Source organism: Centruroides vittatus, unplaced genomic scaffold (genome assembly GCF_030686945.1).
Source record: "Centruroides vittatus isolate TY-2023 unplaced genomic scaffold, ASM3068694v2 contig_628, whole genome shotgun sequence".
NCBI lineage: Eukaryota > Metazoa > Arthropoda > Arachnida > Scorpiones > Buthidae > Centruroides > Centruroides vittatus.
The window spans coordinates 4068012-4088033 of NW_027122385.1; the positions used below are offsets into that span (position 1 = coordinate 4068012).

Consider the following 20022-nt stretch of genomic DNA (forward strand, 5'->3'; position numbering starts at 1 on the left):
GAAATTTACTTATTTTTACAAATAAGCAGAAAAGTCCTGAAGGACAATTGATATCTTTCCCAAGTTAACAAATATATAAACATCAATTTAAATATAACTAATAAAGGCAAAAGAATAACAATTTAATAAAATTAAAAATTGCATAATGCATTTTTACATTTTAATTAAAAAATAAGATAAATTTAGAAATAAAAATTATCAAAATTATTTAAATTTCAAGAAATATGGTAAAAAAAAAAGGACCTTTGAGATACATTCAAATGAAAAAATGGAATGAACTCACAAGATGAAGGTTTTAAGTTTTTTGAAGGAACATGTAAGAATAGCTGATCATAATAAATGAAACCATTAAAAATTTAAAGTAACTGATTGAATGGACCTAATCTAATCCTTGCAAAGATAGGATTCTGAGTGTATGGTAAATTGCATAATTTGTTAAAAGATAAATAAACATTTTCTAGAGCTCTAGCAATTTTATCCAAAAGAGAAGACATGACCGTAGATCAAATGGGTAATCCATAATCAATGCAACACTGAAAATTTGTAAAACAAAAATAGCTCTTAATGCACTTTTAGATAAGATAGGTTTATAAAATCTTCATAATATTTCATTTCTAATAGCCAAAGATTTAACTATTTTATCAATATGGTTTTTAAAAGTAAGTTTAGTATTAAAGGTTATTCCCAAATTGTGGAATGGCATAACATAATTAACAGGAGTGTATTCAATGTAAAAAAATTAGGTAAAGGAGGATTGCAAATTAAGGCAAAACACAACCACAGTTTTTTGTATATTAATCCTGAGATTAGTGGTATTAAATAGATTTTTTTAGTAAGCAAATATAAGACTATGGGCTTTTTAGATTGGAACATATCAATTAATGTTGTTGGCATAAGCTACAATGTGAAATTTAAGATGGCAAAGAAGATTGTTAATATATATTGAGAAAAAAGACCATTGAGAAAAGATCCTTGTTGAATACTACATAAAGGACTAAAATCAAGAAATTCAAAATTGCCTATTTTAATTTTACATTTTTTAACAAAAAGAACTTAAGTCATGAATGAATTGCTGAGTTGATATCATATTTGTGGAGCAAGTCAAAAAGAATATTTGGTAAAACAGAATCAAAGGCAATGCTAATGTCAATATATATAATATTGCTTACTCTCAAAGCTATTAATGATAAAAGACAGTCTGTATCAGATTTGTAGTTGTGGAATGCTGGCAAATACTAAAATGTTGAAAAGGCAAAAGTTTATTTTTCAACAAAAAATAAATTTTATGATATATATAGATTTCAAATATCTTTAACATGGCAGGAGAATGCTTAATAGGACAAAAAGTATTTTTACCTTTTTTAGGAATTGGACCAATTATCAAATAAGCCATTGATTTGAAACAAAGCTTGATTGAGCAAAATGAATAAAAAGTTTATAGAGAATTACTGCTGAAATAGATTTCAATGATCTGAAGAAAACTGTGGGAATTTAATCAAGACTAAATGTAGAAGTGTTAAGTAAATTAATAGCTTGAGAAACCACAGTAAACAAAAAGGATATTGAATATGAGTCCAAAATGATGGTAAGCAATTTAAAATCAGTGTTGGAAAGAGTTTTGACCAATTTTTGTTTAAAATCTAAATGTATATTGTATACCTGATTATCCTGGATAGATAAACTTGCAAGCATTTTTCTTTGAAAACTTAGGAATGAAACTCCAGAAAGTTTCAGGATTATATGCAAATGAATCAATTATTCTATTAAAGTAGTTTAAAAAAGACAAAGAATATTTTTTATAATAATGTTTTTGAACTCAATAAAAATTCCTTGCATTACTAGATTTCTTCCACTTACTCCATTATTTTCATTTTGGAGTAGATTTCATGACTTTTTAGATGACTAGAAAACCATTTATATGAGGAGACATCAATTTTATTGAAATTACATGACTTTCAGTAAAGAACAGAAGTTCATATATAGTTGGGGCCTCCAGCCCCAAGCTTTCCATATCTGGTCTCAGTTTTCATCTGTAACTTTGTTCTCAAGATTATTGGAAGACAGACACAACAGACGAAGAAGAAGAAGAAGAAGACACAACAGACGATGACAATAGGAATATATAGGTCTGCAATTTTTTTTTTTGGAATTATCATATATTATTATTTATGTAAATTATGAATCTGTTTTGAGATTGATTTTCAGAGAAACAATGTTCAGTTGCTTCCCTACTTTATGACCATTCAACTTATGAACATTCAAATTTATGAACAATTTGACCGTATGTCTAAAATTTAAATTTCACATGGATTATGAAGGTCTCTTGCTGTTCATGGGGGTGATATTGAAGTCTTTTTTTTGACCAGTAATAAATAAATAATGTGAACTTATTTCTATCATGTATTGTCACTTTTTTGTTTTTGCATGAATTCTGAGGTTCCATTACTCCTTGTGAGGTGTCATTGACTTTGGTAATATTGGAGTATGTGTTTTTTGCTATTGTTTGCAATTTTTATAAACTTTTATAATTAGTGCTTCAAAAATGAACTCAACATGTAATAATAAATTTAGCAGTGGAAATAAATGCAAGAAGAGTTGCTCTATTACCATGGAAACTAAACTGGACATTATAAAACTAAGAGCATTAGGTGAAAAAAACTGCATTTGAAACACCTGCTACTAAGCACTAGAGAGCAAGTAAATGAGCATAATGTATTCTATTAAGTACCTTGGAGGATCAAACATTAACAATAAGTTATTCTGTGTACAAATGATCTTTCTAAGTTAGTTTTTGACTTATGACAAAACCTCAGCTACATAACCTATTTGTAAGTAGGGGGAGTACTTCAATAACAAGAAATAAACATTAAAAGCAACAGTACTGTTTGTAATGACAGATGCATTTGATAGTCATTTTTAAATTTTCTGAGTATATCATCATAAACAATGATTTTAAAAAGTATTTTGAATGCATAATTTTATAAAATAATTTTTGAAAACTCTTCTAATATTTCAATATTCAAATTCTTATTTCTCAATTAAATAAGAAATGAATGAATTTTTATTAATTATTTCATAAGGATTTGGAAATTTGTTATTGAGAAATTTAACATTTGGAAATCGTTATATGCTTGAAATGTTTTCAAGCATATAACCGATTTCCAACTTTTTTTATTGCTTTGTTTCATGAAATATGAGCTGAATAAATAAAATTTTATTGAGTTATTACAACCAATAAAAATTATATAAACAAATGCTGGGATATAAACAAAAGAAGAATTTGTTATATGGTTAGGATTAGGCTAAAAACAAAGAAACTGTTTCATTGATTTAGTCAGTTTTTAAAAATTTTTAAAAAGTGGAAGAATAACCTGTACAAATTATGAATTGATTAATTGTAATTAATTAATTGAATTAATATTATACTATACTACATCAATAATAAACTATCCATTTTGTTTATTTTATGTAAGTAACTATTTTTTTATATCTAAACATTCAGTTCTCGTATATCTGTCAGCAGTCACTGCTATGACTTCTTGTCAAGTAAAAAAAGTCACTGACTGACTATATATATGCAGGAATCAAAGTTGCCAATTTTTGGGGCTTGATTTCTCCACCCCCAAACACCTGAAGTAATTGCTAATATCTTGTTTGAAAAATACTTGTTTTCTTAGGTAGTGTGCAAAATTTCAAGATTTTCTACAAAGTGGTTGCTGAAATACAAGCAATTGAAAAGTGCAAAAATTGCCAAAAAAAAGCTGTATTTTCTTCTTTTTCTTCAGCCAGCTCTGCAGATGTTTATAGAGAAAAAAACTACTGGGTCTAGAAAGCTCAAATTTTAAACTTAAGTCTGTCTTGTTATAAGTGAGGTGCTCACCAAACTTTCAGGTCGATAGGTCAAAGTTCACAGAGGTTTCCCATAGAGCTAATTCAGTTTTACAGCTTTATGCTTATAAAGATAAAATTACATGGAAACAAACGAATTTTATTCAAAATGTTACTCAGAATTAAAAAAAAAGCTAAAATAAATGCCAATTAAAACTTTTTATAAGGATTTTTTTAAACGGCATATTGAAAGCATTGATCAGCAACACATTCAGTCAGTACCAATGCAACTTACGTGTTGTAAAAAGAATAAAGCCAATAAAGTATATGATAAAATTACTAAAAGAACTGATGGTTTAAACTCCAGATTTGTAACTTTTTTAAAACTCAAGGAATGAAACTTTTTAGTTGTTAAAGAAAGAAAGAAACTTGTCCAAAATTTAACAATAAAATGTTAAATATTAAATTACCGTATATTTTTGCAGATAAGACGATAGTTGAATCATAAAAAAAGGCCCCCAAAACCTGGGGTCGTCTTATAGGACAGATACAAAAAAATTAGATTGAAATTTATATAAATTAAAACCATTATAAAAAATGGACAAACCATAATTATTTACTAGTAGAGAGTAGGGCATGTCCACAAAATAGAATAACCCATACGACATTTTTGTGAATAGTCAAGGTCATTACCCGAGTGCCTGAATGTTTGTAACTATAGCAAGGCAGAAAATAAAATTTGTTCATTCGAAAAATTACAAATAGGACATAATTCCGTATATGCTATACAGTATTATTATCCAGATGATGATCGCTGATCTAAATTCATAGGCCATTGATAGTTTGGGGATTGTCTTATAGGACAGATATCAGCTAAAACTATAAAACTTTGACGAAAATTTTTACCTCGTCTTATCTGAAGGTCATCTTATCTGCAGAAATATACGGTAGATTGTAAGAGTATCAGTTATAAATGATTTTATAAATGAATGCTGCTTTTTAAATTTTATGTTTAGAAGAAAGTGATTAATTTGCAGAAATGCTCTTGTTTTGTATATAAATTATGCAAGAATTAGCATATCTGATTATGACTCTCATGCTGATGTAACCTTAAAATTATCCAAAAATTACTAATTTATTGATATTTGTCAATAGTGATATGGAAAATAAATTATTTATATATATATATCAACATTCTGAAGCCTGATGTATTGATACTAAGCCAAATGATTGCCATAATTAATTGGGCTATTATTATGCTATAATTAATAGCTCAATTAATTTTGGCCATCATTTGGTTTAAATTCTTTTTGACCAAATCTATTGCTATTATCAAATTTTTGAAGTAGAATCTATTTTAAAAGCAAATAATTAAAGTATAATACTTTATGAATTATTATAGACTAAATTTCAAAAATTATTTTTTAATGTTATTTATACATTGTCATTGTATAATTTTAAAATGTATTAAATATTATATTAAAGTGTGTATGTTTAATATGTATACTTGTTTCTTTTTTTTCCAGAGAAATTATGATGAAGTCATAGAAGATTGTTCCAGAGCAATAGAATTAAATAAAACATATATTAAAGCATTGCTTCGGAGAGCTAAAGCTTATGAGGCAACAAACAAACATTGGGAGAGTTTTGAAGGTAAATTTATATTTATTAGCAATAAAGATTTTAATTATTTTTTTACTATTATCTTTTAGGGCTTATCATACATGAAGACTGATTTTTAGATTTTTGTTTTTATTAAACATTAAAATACAATACTTAACTAGTGTGATCAAAGAAATGCCAACATCAAAGAGGATTGGCACCTCTTTGATGCCTCGTCAGGACTGACACCATCATATCTCATTCAGCATGGGTGCTTTGACAGTGAATGGTTCTGGGTTTGCAAGTACGTCACACGAGTGATCAGATTCCGGATGGATTATGTAGCGACTGCGCAATGGAAGTAGTGCACTCAGACTCTAGGATTAACAACAAATAATCATTTAATAATCACAAAAAAAGTTACATGCTACATATATTGTAATATCAGATTAACTGACCTATGTAACAGGATGGTGGCGAGAGAGTTTACTTTGGATTGTGCATTGAAATAAATACCTGGTGGATTGTCCAGTTGTCGTGTTCTAACTACGAGAGTTTGTCTTCTGTAGTAGGGTGGTTGTGTGGACAGTTTGATGATTGGAACAGTTCAGAAGTAGATGATATCTTGTGATGGAGATTTGGCAATGTCCGTTAGTGGGCAAGGTGATATCTACGTCCAGGTATCTCGATAGGTGATATCTGTTGATGGAGGTGCAGAATAGGCAATGTATCCATTAATGTAATATAGGAGATCCTGAACTGACTAATAAGCTAGAGGTACTGGTGACAACGCTGTCATTCGGCCATCAGTTCTGATATATAAATGGTAACACCTGATCGAGAGGTCAACAGATCACGGAAAAGCATTGTTTTCGCTGTTGAGAAAATGTAACTCAAAATGTTCTCGGGTAGTAACAGATAGTCAACAATGTTAGTTGTCCAAATAGGTATGGTGAAATCAAAAAAAAAAAGTTTCATTAAAGTTCAGGGTCTCACACTAGTTTTACAATAAAATTCTTATTCAGATTTACATTCTATTAATAATTATGCATTTTGGCATTATGCTCTCATCAGTTTACATTTTTTACACTGTTCTATTATACAAACTAATATATTTAAAATTCTGGACATATTTAAAATAATCATGTCAGACATATTTAAAAAATTCAGTCATAAACTAGACATTACTTATGTACTAGATATTGCTAAAACACTAGTTCACCATCAAGAAATCATTAATATAATTCTTTGTTTTCATTTCACTGGATTTTCTCATTCCATCTTCGTATCATATTTAATGTGATCTTTTGCATGTCAGTTATCCATACCAATTAACATTTATTAAAACGTCTGTGCTATTAATTCAATTCTTGTATTTCCAAAAAAGAATGAATAAAACTACCCTTTCAGTAATTTACAGTAAAGTCACTTGAAGCAACTTTCAACCATTCATGAGAAAAATGAGTTTAAAATTTTCTGTGTTTCTTATTTATATTATATGAATACTACTATATGTTAATAGTGGTGTAACTAAATGGATAAGGTGTTTATATACAGGGTGGTTATAATTAAAGTTGCCGTACTCAATCTGTCTAGAGCCCGTTCTCGTGGATGTATTTTGATGAAACTTGGTATATATGTTATATGGACCATGGGGAAAAGAAAAATGCAAAAAAAATATCTAGTTTGAATTTTTACAACTAGGTGAAAAAATGGCGCATGAAAAACAAGAAATACAAAATGGAAACACACAAATGGTTTTTATTCACAACATTTGTTCAGTGTGCAAACCATTTGCATCAGTCATGTGTCTGATGCAAATGTTTGTATCTTACTATTTTAAAGTTTTTCTGTAAGTGCAATGAAATGAATTATTAGTGCAATGTATATTTTTAACGAAGAAAAATTTTTAATTTGTCATTATAACATTTATTTATCAAACATATGGAAAGTTTTTCCTTGTCTAGTCTTGAATTATTGGTCTAGCAATGGGAGCAGGTTGAGGATGTCATATGATATAAACCCATTTAGTGATTAATCACAATTATAATAAGTAAAATGTTTGTATTATGTGACACTTAACTTGTTTATGTTGCTACACCAACTTGCAAGGGAGATTTTTGTTATTGTATATTTTTTCTTTGTGTCTTTCTGAAAATATAATGTTATAATAACAAAATACTAATTTCTTTGTTAAAATTAGTAAAATACTTCTCACAATAATTTACTTAAATGCAGATTAGAAAAACTTTAAAAAGTAAGATTTAAACCTTCAGCACACAGTATAGTAGACAAACATCTTATCCACTTGGCTAAGCCATTGTTAACATGTCATCCATGTAACTTGGAAAATTTTAAACTCATTTTTCTTGTGAATGCTTGAAAGTTGCATTGATTAGTTTGCTGTGAATTGCCAGAAGGGTAGTACTATGATATATATCAAACTCATTGAAATAGGAGGGGGCTATCTCTGGTGTTCTCCCTGTCAATGGCATCAAAACAATTTTGAACTTATCCCAGTTCATTATTTTGGAAAATAGTATAATTATTTAATATTGGGCTGCAATTTTCAAAACTGTAGACTTATAAATTTCCACTTGCATTTCTCTGTTCTTCCTTAACCTTGAAAACAGAGTTACACGAAAGTCAAGACTAGATATGTAAAGCTTAGGTGCAGGAGGACCTGATTAACTATAAAAACCGGAAGTCACATTATTTCAGTTCGAAAATTTTCTCTTGAATGAAGTTAGATAGTCAGCATGACTCCATTGTTAACAAGAAAACTGTGAGCTTGTGATAAAAAATTGCAGCTTGGCATTGTTATGATGTCACAATAAATAATTGCTCACTATTTAAATTTTTACAGAAATTTTATTCATATGAAACCATTGTTTAAATGAGATTTTTAAATTAATGACATGTATTAAAGCTTATAGTTTTTATTTGAATTAAGGTTATAAAATTTAAACTTTTATAATCTTAATTCAAATAAAAACTTATAAATATTATATAATTTTTAGATTTGACAGCTGTTTGTATATTAGAAAATTTCCAAAATATGAACACACTTCAAACAACTGACAGAGTTTTGAAGACTTTAAGTAAAGCAAAAGCAAAAGAACTGGTGAATGTAAGTCATTTAAATTACTTGTTTATGACAGCATAGTAATAATATGAATTAATTATTTTAAGATGTTTTAAGTACAGTGACCTCTCAGTTGTATGACTCTAAAGGGACCAATGATAAAAGTTGTATAAGTAAGAGAGTTGTACAAAAGAGAAATTGATCAACTTGAATGAAAGAAATATAACTGTAACCCTTTCAGTATTGACTACCACAGTTAGGAGCATTATTTCTTTTAAATTCAAAATAGAAAGTTGGTTTGGCAATGTTGCTACCTATGTTACTCAAAAATTAATGTGCATATCCAAGTTTTACTGCAAAAGGTAGGTCTGCATGGCCAAAGTAGAGTACTGTATTTTTCTTTGTTAAAATCTCCATAGGGCAGAAACTGAAAGTACATGGATTTTGAAAAATTTCATTGGCCATCCAAAGGTTACTTTGACATAGTTAGAATACATGTCAGGGAAGGTCAGTTTTTCAAAATTTGAAAAATATGCATGTAAATAACCATGATCTGATGCCAAATTCATACCAAAGTTATTAGTCAATATATACCCAGCAACAGCTTTAGGAGAATGCAACAATAGTCTGAACATACATAACTATGATCACTAAGGGATTATGACATTACTACTTGTTTTATCTAAACCTATAGCCAGCAACCATTCTTTTTCTAAAAACAGATATTATGTTTAGTATGATAATTCTCTCTGCTTTCTTATCTTCCTTGGGCATCTGTTTTGACCTATGTCAAAGTGATCCCACTCTGTTCTTATGATTGACAATCATGATGGTAAAATAAAAGAAAATACATTACTCTAAAACATTTGTAGAGGTGTAGAACTGAGAGAGTTGTTAAAATGAGAGATTTTAGACATTATCTTCCATAGGCTTCAGCCAGGATCAGTGAAAAATATCTCACAATTAAGAGTGTCACATAAGTTAGAGGTCATTGTATTTCATCTAATGAAAAAATAATTGTATGATTGTAAAAACTTACTATTAATTTATGAAATAATATAAATCAATTATCTTAAGTTTTTTTTATTTTGTAAAACATTAGTGAGGTTGAGGCCAAAGTTTTAAATGCGAAAATGTGTACATTGGATGTTCAGTGCTGCTTTCCTGTGAGCCTATAAGTTTGACAATGGTGTTTAGAAAGTCAATGGAATCATGCTCGACATTTCAAATGCCATTGTCAAACTTCTGGACTTACAGGAAAGCAGTGCTGAACATCTGACGTACACGTTTTCATGTTTAAAACTTTAGCCTCAATCTCTCTATTAATGTATTTACATATAACAGACTTATTCTTTCTTGTTTCTTTAAATTATGAGAAAGAAAAAAGTTATTACAAAAATAATAAAACTGTATTATTAATCAATTATAAAACAATTAATTCGAAAAAAATATTGAGGTAAAAAATGTTTAAAAACTTATTAATATTGTTAAACTTATTAAAAAATGCAGCATTATACAAATTTGCATTTAGCAGGATTAACATTCTGACATAGCATGATTAATAAAACATTAACACCTTGATTCTTCGTTTGCAGTAATATATGTCATTGCAGTTTTAATCTAAAAACTTTAAAATATTTTTTTTTTTTTTAGTTATTTATTTATCATAATCCATTGTTAAAACTTTAAATTGTAGAGGGGAGAATTCATTTTATGTCATAGATTATTATTTTGATATTTAACAAAAATGAAGTAGAAGTTTCAATTGTTTAACTAAAATTAAATATTCAATTTCTTTTAACTTTGTTTAAGATTATTGGTTTCTAATATATGTGGTATGCAGTGTTTTTTTTTTAGGATGATTATTGTTATAAAAAAGATGGAAAAATTTTAGATCCAAAACAGCAGTTTACAATTGACTTATATCATTTTTATTAATTCTATAACTCACAATGAATTCATTTACCAATAAAAGCTTAAAATGACTCATATCACAATGCACAGATGTTTATTTTTGTAATTAAACATAATTTATTATGTTAGTATGATTTTTAGATCATAAAAACATGTCAGAAGCTCAGATTTTGAGAAAATACTGTTATTAAAATATGTAATTTATAATCTGCAGAACTTTTGCAACACAGTTCTTTGAACTTCATTCAATGTGTTAAGATTCTGTAATCACTATGGAATAGCATCACCTTTTTGCTTTGTAAGAGGCATTGAGACATGGAAGATAAAAACTTACGCACAAGTTTGTATCTTCCATGCTCCAATGCCTAAAATTTTTTCCCATTCTTCACTTTAATATGTACATAATTGTTCTAATGTATATGGACTGCATTGAGTCATCTTTCTTTTCAAAAATTGCCATAACTTTTCTATCAGATACAGGTCCAGGCTTGATCCTGAGCAGGAGAGTATGTATATATGATTAGACTGTAACCAAGCTTTGGTTTTTCTAGCATTGTGCAAATGGGTGCTGTTGTGCTTGAAAATACAGGCTTATCTTTTGAAAAGTTTGCATTTTGATTTACATAGATGTTGCTGAAGGATTAGAATTCAGGCTTCAGAGTTCACACCATTACAAAAATGCAAATCCCAGTTTCCTCTGCACTAATGTATCTCCAAATCATTAAAGACTGGCTTCTGGACTTGTCTTGAATAAGATGCAGGATTATTAGCTTCATCTTTAATGCAAGTGACTTTCTTGTCTACAATCCCATGGTTTACATGAAATATTGATTTATCTGATTTATGAAAGGTTTTCCCTTGGATTTATACAGCCTATATTTGCATTGTCACATATATCTCCACACTGCATTCAGATAATGAGATATTAACTTCTCCACTAAGTCAGCTGCAGAAACTTGCCTGCTTTAGGAAATATAATGTCAAAAGTTGACCATAGTATACCATATTTGTCTGAAACTGAGGTAATTTTCTTCCTAAAGCTTTTTCTGGACAAGTGTTTACCTTTTCTTGAAAATATTTTATGATTTCATGGACTGTAGACTGAGTTATCTGCATGTTCTGTACAATACTGTTGAAAGACTTCTGGATAATAATTTTCCATATTGGTTCTGGTACTGCCATACCTCTTGATTCGTTGCAATGTGTTGCCAGGTGGTTGCAAGATTTGCATATTATATTTTAGCAATGTATTCTGAACCAACGAAATCCAAGGTAGTAGGTTATTGGAATTAGGAATTTCAAAAGGAATTATTTATAACACTTGGTTTAATATATATGCAAGAGCTTATAAGTTTATGTAAATTTCTGAAAGTTTAAATGGTGAATGAAGTTTATTGCAAGCAGTTGTAATATCTATTGTAATAATGTTGATAGGATTTTTTTCCTGTTGGAATTTATCATTAGTTGATAGAAACAAATGTGTCTTAATATATAAAAATTATAAATTAGTTATACTAAAAAAATTAACTTTTAATTTGAATTAGTTTTGAATTCATTCATCATTAAATGTTAATCTATCACTTTTTATTTTCTTTTTCCAAGATGATATAAATAGTAATTTTTCATTTATTTTAAGAAGTGGTTATTTACTGCATATAATTTGATTACTTTAACAATGAGGGTTATATTAATTATACAAAGTAGTTATTAATTAATCTCAGGTTAGTTCGAGTTCTGCCAAATAAGATGTAATGATTTTTAAAATGTTTCTGATAAAAAATTCATATTCAAACTTAGAATTTGTGCAAAATAAAGATAAAATAATGGGATGAGTAAAAAATTGTAAATTTTTAAAATTATTTCTAATACATTGTTTTAAAAATATAATCAACATTAATAAAGTCATTATTCTGAAAATAATGAAGTATGAATAATTTGATTTATTCAATTTGAATTAAATTTAATTATTATTAAAATATGCAGAACTTAAATAAATATTGCTTATACCTTCTTGGGAATTTGAAAGATAAATATAAAATTTTTACATCTCATGAATTATTAAACAAATCAAGAATTAAATAAATTAAATTTTTTTAAAATATTAAAACAGAATTTGGCGTAGATTTCTGATAGTTGAATCAATAATTTAAAAAATAAATGAAGAAGGTATTAAAAAAAATTATCTTTATTTTTTAGACACAACCAAAAGAACTGCCTTCAAAACATTTTATCACTAATTATTTTATTTCCTTTTGTGATGATCCTGTATTAAAAGAAGTTTTGGAATATAAAAAGCAAGAAGGAAAAGATCCATCAAAATTAAGGTATTTCTTAAATTAATTATTTTAATGATTAAAAAAATTGAAGTTACACTACATCTTTTGTAAGGACTGCTGTTATTTTTAATTCAGTACCCTCTAGATCAGTGGTTCCTAATCTGTGGTCTGCGGAACACGGGTACTCCATGAAGCCACTTCAAGTGTTTCACGAAAAAACAAATATACAATTAAAAATTGTTGCAAAATAAAAATCAATACAGTATAAAATAATTTTTGTATAGGAATGTAATTAGCAAATGCCAATGTCGGCATCTACTAGACCGAGTGCACTTGATTTCAAAAAGGTTTGCCACCCCTGCTTTAAAGCTGATGTATTGTAAGTGTTCTGTGGAAAAAAATGTGAAAATTATTGTTCTCTAACTTCAAAAAGATTGAGAACCACTGCTCTAGATGCATAATTTATAGCATTCTATATTATTTTTGTAATATATTGCTAAAAGAGATTAGTCAAAATTTTGTTTTTATATATAAAGAGGAGGCCATTCAATCTGTCTGTCTGTTCAAAGTCTGAATCAATTTTCCCATTAGAAATAATGGAAAGTGAATTAATCTGTTTCCAGATCCTGAACAATACCCATTTTAATAAACTTAGAAAACAAATGATTTAAGATAAAAATATTACAATTAAATGCTCTAAATAATAAATTAAAATATGAAAACAATAAATAAAATACCTTAATACTGTGTAGTAAAATGAAAATTGCATTTACTGTACTTTTGTGAGGAGTGGTGATCTCTTGTTTCTTAGTGATAAAATTGCAGCTCTGAATCAGGTTGGAACCTTATCAGAGCTGTAGATCCTGCCAGTAGGAGTAAAAAAGTCAAAGGAACTTGGGGTGAGATATATTCCCCAAAATCTGCCTATTAACACTGTAAGGAACCAAGTCCGAGCGTTATTTTTATTTTACTTTTATTTTGCTTATTATTCTATTTTTGTTTGGGGCTTATGTTTTGTTAGGACGAAGGTTTCCTCACCATTCACCTTCAGTAATTAAAAAGAGAAGAAATAAAACCCAACTCACCGACGAAAGAAAAGCGCCATAAGACTCACGCACATTTTCGCTCCCCGAGCGGCAAAGAATAGGTCCGCACCGAGAAGAGGGGGGGGAGAACCTACAAGCACGAAATAAAACTCGCTAAACCTTAAGTAATAAAAACGTCCCGGAAAGAATTGTAAAAACAAATAATGTAAAAGGTTAGTGAGTAAACTGTCGGAAAAAGGGCTGCCAGACGATGAAAAACGTTATTGTTAACATTTAAGTATGTAAATGAGGGGAGTGACCGCATTCAGAATTGTGACGTCACCTCACACTATAAATCCCGAGTCTCAAGTGAAGACGGAGAGGTGAATTCTGATAGCAACGAGCTTGGTGAGCTTCGCAGCAGTAATAGAGAGGTGTCCGATAGGATCTCGAATAGTTCCAAGGTGATTTGAAGTGATTCGAATTTGGATCGACAGTCTGAGAAAGTCTTGAGAGTTGAGGAAATAGGTTCCGAGTATATTGAGGTGACGATTAGGATCTCTAGTTTATAAGAATTATTGTTATAAGTTAAGCTTTTGGTTTTGTCGGATTCCCAAGGGGAATAGAGTTAAGTTAGACATAGATTTGAATCGAGAATTGTCGGGTTGACTTTGTTGAATTTCTTAGAATAAATTATTGTTTGATTTTTACTAAATATTGTACATAGTTATTGCTAAACGACTAATTAAATCTTTGGTTTTTTTCTATTGACACATATTGTCTTTATTTAATTCGGTGCACGCTTAAAGTCCAGGCCTGGCACGCTAACGCGAATCCGAGTAAAGTACCCGGTAGGTTAACGGTTGTTTCCGACACGGTAGAGTCGATAAACGTTGTAAACTAAAATAGTACTTTACAACACACAATAAGCTTAATGGAATAGGCAACATGACTTTGTTCAGGTCTCAGAAATGGTATTTCTTGTATTTGAGCTTTTGGGCATCTCTAGTAAAGTGGAAAATACTTTATTTTTAGCATTGTTTTGAGAAATAGTTCTGGATTTTTTTTGCTTTAAAATTTTATTCTATTTACCACATAAAATTTCAGATATATCCCCCAAATTATTTTGTAACAGGTCTTGTGTACAGTATCAATTTCTTTTGATTTTTTTTTTTTGTTTTTATGGGCATGGTCTACCGCTCTGATAAGATATCAATCATTCATTTAGAGCTGCAATTTGTTCCCTTTAGCCATATTTGCTGCTTTTATTGCTTTCTTGTTCTTAAGAATGGTGTACACTGTTGACTGGCATCTTAACCATGACTGCCAGATCTGCCATATCATGCTTTGTAATAAGTTCCCTGTTTATCTCAATCATTGATACTACGACCTTCCTTGATAGTTGAAACCGAAGAATTTTCTGATAAAAATGATGCAAATTGATTTGTCTAGGACATTAATGTGATAAAGATAAAAGCGTGTTATTTTTAGCGATGACTTATAACTGCAGTATACAAAAGCAAAATCAATACAAAGTGGCTTATGCCACTTTGTATTGATTTTGCTTTTGTATACTGCAGTTATAAGTCATCGCTAAAAATAACACGCTTTTATCTTTATCACATTAATGTCCTAGACAAATCAATTTGCATCATTTTTATCAGAAAATTCTTCGGTTTCAATTATATTTTCATGTAGTCTCAGGCCTCGGAGTCGCTCACTTTTCTCACTTTTCAGGTCATTTTCTCACTTTTCTCACTTTTTTGGTCATTTTCACGTGCTTAATTAAGATGTGGGGCAAACCAAAAATAATTTTAAAGCCAAACGAATTGCCGAATTATCGGACTATCAGAATAGAATTTTTTAGAAGAAAATACGCGGCCCTGAGCAGACTCAAAATTGCAACTGCCCGCTCAGTGTCGTTAGGTTATAGAAAACAAAAATTTATTTAACGTATTTAAAAAAATCTTTTATGCACTTAAAAAATCCCTCTCATTACAAATTCAGAAGCCAGTGTTGAGTAAAGTTATGTACTCATGCCATATTTTCATTATTCGCCAAAATCTACCTTATCCGAATTGCATTTCCTTCTACAGAGTTTAAAAATAAGTATTCTAAGCATCCCTGCAGTTTTGGCTGTTTTCTAAGAAAATCACTAAAGTCCTTTTGCAGGGGAAAGCACATTACGCAGAGGGATTAATCTCTCAAGCTGACAACACTGCTGCCGCTTTTAAATTCAAAATATATAATTATTAAAATTAACACGAGATAGTAGCGTAACCTCCTACCACTAAAAAAGATTTCGTTTCTGACCATTTAGTTATCCTGGTTATAGCCCAATAATTTGGCAGATTATTTGGTTTTAATTAACAATCGGGTTATGGAGTTGTCGTTTACAAAAATATTTTTTTACTTGATTTATCTTTAAATAATTTCATAAACTTGAGTTTAATAAAATTACTTTAATGATTTCATAGCATATTGTTAACGTTAAATCACATCTACATCTTCCCATAAATGTATGTTTAAATTGACTACAAGTATAATTATTCCATATAGTAAGTGTTATTTTCATAAAATGTGTGATTACTTTGCTTGTGAAATATCCATTTTTTAATCTTCTCTTATGCCGATTATAATTGTGCATTAATTGAGAGACTAAAAAAGTAAACGAAAATGTAAATTCATATTTACATATAAAATTTACCAAATAAATTAAAATATTCGAAGTGTTGTAAAAAGTACAACACGTAATTGCTTGTGAGAAAGATTTTCACAGGCTTCCCAAAGGTTAACAACTTTGCAACGATGTTGGTTTTTATTCATCTGCAGGAAAAAGTTTTTTGTTATTTATGAAATCATTAATAAAATATTATTTTACTTATATTATTTGGAGTATATTTATTTCAGATTTATTATTTTATTTGGAAATCAATATTTACACATCTCGAAGCATTAAAAAATAAACAGTTTCTGATAATGATAAATATCCGAGAATAGCCAAATTAGTGAAATCAGCATCGAAAATCCCGTTCCCATGAATGAGAGGATCAATTTTATGCCGGGCACTTTCTCCTGATAGAGCATCAGTGTTGGAAAGAATGCTTAATTCACTTTTGATTGTTAAGGAGGGACTAAACATGTATGACCAAAGCCCACACCTTGTACCTATTGCAAAGGACGACTGAAATTAGCTTCCTCGGTGCATAGAAATTATCAAGAACGATTGGAAAATGAAAAGAAGTTAAAAGAATAAGAGAAACGGAAAAAAGAGCACAGAAATGTTTTGAAGAACAACAAAAGAAAGCTGTTCGTAACATGAAGATTATGGAACGGCAACTGAGTTTAAACCAGAAAAATGTAGAAGAAAATGAAATACATGCGACAGTCTAAGTTTTGTTAGAAGCAGCAAACAAAAAAACTGGAGAAGGCTATTAACAGCAAGAACATGAATGAAGTACAAGCAGCACGTGTGATGCTTATTAGTGTTAAGTGTTCAAAAGCAAGAGGAAGCGAAATAGAAGGAAGTTGATAACATGCAGAATAATCTTAATAAAAGAACATCATCTTTCATGACTGATTATTTACAGAAGCCAAAGACTTTTCAAGTATTCATGGTTTACTGGAAATACAGAAGCCACTGGTTATCGGGAAACAGAAAAAAAAAACGCGATATAACCGAGTAATAAAAATTCTGGGCTTTTACTAAACAGATTATACATGCTATGGAATCTCTGTTCTTTCATCAGCAAGTGTTTCTGATATAAAATAAGCTTAGTTTTTCAATCCTGAATTTTATTCGTAGGTTATATCGAATTAATTGACGTTTACGTAAACATCGAAACCATGAACGCCCATTTAGCATTGTTTCTTTAACAATGACATTGAAAGACAAATACTGTCGATATAAAAACAAAACATCAATTGCGATTTTATTATACAGTACTATATAAATCGCTTATTAGAAATTCGTGTAGTTTATATTTTTCAATAAAAATTATAAATGCTGTAATTGAAAATTTAAAAAAAATGAATATTGAATATATAATAGAACATCAAAACTTATAAAATTACAGAGTAAAAATTCTCTAAAAAGCAAAATGAAGTTACTACTGTATAAAAATTTTAGAAGTTTTCGTTCAGAATTAGAGAGATCTTTTCCTTACACGTTATGCGGTGAATTCGAAATTTCACACCTTTATGTGAATTGACGCAATACCGTTAATTCACATAAATGTATGAAATTTCGAATTCACAGAAACTTGTAAATGAGGAGACTGTACTTAAAACTAATAAATAAACAACTTTTATATCAAAAGGAAACAAATGACAATCGATCTATCCACCTGTTCTGCATATTTAGCTCTTTCTCGTATTTCGTTGCAAATAGAAATTCAGTGGTAATTGGTAATTTAAAATTAATTGACTCAAATGCTTTTAAAATTTAGGGGACCAAAAAAACGCGATATAACGAGTGGCTACTATATTACAGTATATACAGAAATTTTTAAAATGTGTTTAACCATAACAGAATAAAAAGAAATAACAATTTTTACTGCTGTTTTGCTGAGTTTTCCTTCTGTGTTTTCACTTTGTTTTGTCACTATTGCACTCACTTTTTATTCACTTTTTCTGTATTTCAACTCACTTTTCTCACTTTTTCAAAGGGGAAATAGCACTCCTAGGCCTGAGTCTGTAAAATATAACTCTCAATCTGTTTCCTTACATAAGCAAAAAACATCATAATATTCTAAACTACAAAGTTTTTTAGTTTCCCAAAAGTTGACTTTTTTGATTTGTACCCCTTTATTTTCTGACCCTCCATATATCATTAGGCAAGTGCCAGCTGGTTGTATCTCAATTTTGAACAATTTTACAGAAAAGCCAAAAGAAACCGTATAAAAAATTTAATTTTTGTTATATTGACTCAATTTTTTTCAATGCTAACTTCTCTTTGAAGGAGGTTTTCATTGAAAATCTTGTATTTGTAACTTTATTCACTTGTCAGTTAGAAGAAAAGTGACATATGACCTTATGGTATGGGCCTGATGATATATAAACAAATATTTAAAAAAAAGCACTGAAAACAGGAGTGTAAAGCAAGAGATGCTTTCATAGAGAGAGAGACAACTTGAATGCACAACAGATAGCATTTATCAGTGAGTGAATTTTTTTGCTATACATGCAGTTTGAGTTTAGAAGTATCATTTGAACTCCAAGTTGAATTTTTTTTAAATTTAGAATTCAAACTCTGGAGCATTTGAAGTATGAGGTATCATTGTATTTGGAAATTTTATATAAATATAAAAATCATTATTTGAATATATACAAAAAATAAGAATGAATTATTAAATTTTTACTTTTATAGGGGCTATGAACTAGTAATACATTTATTGGCTGAAGAACAATATGAAGAAGTTATTCCAGCTTGCACTGATGAAATTGAAAGAAATGGTGAAAGATTAGCGGAAGCGCTTCTTGTACGAGGTACTTTTAATTTATTGAAGTGTGATATGGAAGCAACCAAAAGTGATTTGACAAGACTGGTAGAAATGAAAGAAGCAAATGTTAAGGTAATTTAATAAACTTAAACTATTGTTAAGATACAAATATATTTTGAGTTTACCTGTATAAATAAAACATAAACATCTTTAAGAAATTTAAAAGATCATTATAAGAATTTTGTTGATATTTTATTTTTTTAATTTTTTTCTAAAGAGAATTTATTCAGACTTAAGAAAAAAAAAACAAAACAAAAATTTTTAATTAAATTATTATTTCAGCAACCTAATAGTGCTGTTTTTTCCCAAACTTATCACAACTACTTCTGTATGTTATAACACTTTTTTAAAATTCTTTTTAAGTACCTGAAGAGGGATGATATGAGTTTAAAGAGTATATCATAGCAATTAAAAATAATAATTACATGTCAGCAGTAACTTGCTACTGTAATAGCCAAGGATATAAAATTCAAAAAAAAACATACATTAAAAATAATTTAAAAGGAGTCTGATGCATTTAAAAAGAAAATTATTGAACATTTTGAAATAAAATTCAGAAATAAAAATTAATAATAATGATGGTATGCAATTATATTCCACTTGGTATCAATTTTTAGCCAATGGGGGAGCCTACAATAATGTTTAAGTACCCTGTAAAAGTTCTTCACTTTGTTTTATTTATATTTTAAATGTGTACTTATCTTATGGTATGTCTCTTGTTGCTTTTAATAACATATTTGAAGATTTGAATGTGCCAAATGCGTATTTAATAATTTGGTTTGTATACCAAA

At 28.9% G+C, this 20022-nt stretch overlaps 1 protein-coding gene across 2 annotated transcripts in view; it reads left to right on the forward strand.

Annotated features, from left to right (window-relative positions):
- Window positions 1-20022, forward strand: part of Tom70 (translocase of outer membrane 70) — a 49572-nt gene that overhangs the window by 13167 nt on the left and 16383 nt on the right. For both annotated transcript variants that reach the window (XM_067275566.1, XM_067275567.1), the window contains exons 3-6: window positions 5355-5481; window positions 8451-8560; window positions 12626-12753; window positions 19099-19303. In XM_067275566.1, coding sequence (XP_067131667.1) covers window positions 5355-5481; window positions 8451-8560; window positions 12626-12753; window positions 19099-19303 — 570 coding nt within the window. The remainder of the gene's footprint in view (window positions 1-5354; window positions 5482-8450; window positions 8561-12625; window positions 12754-19098; window positions 19304-20022) is intronic.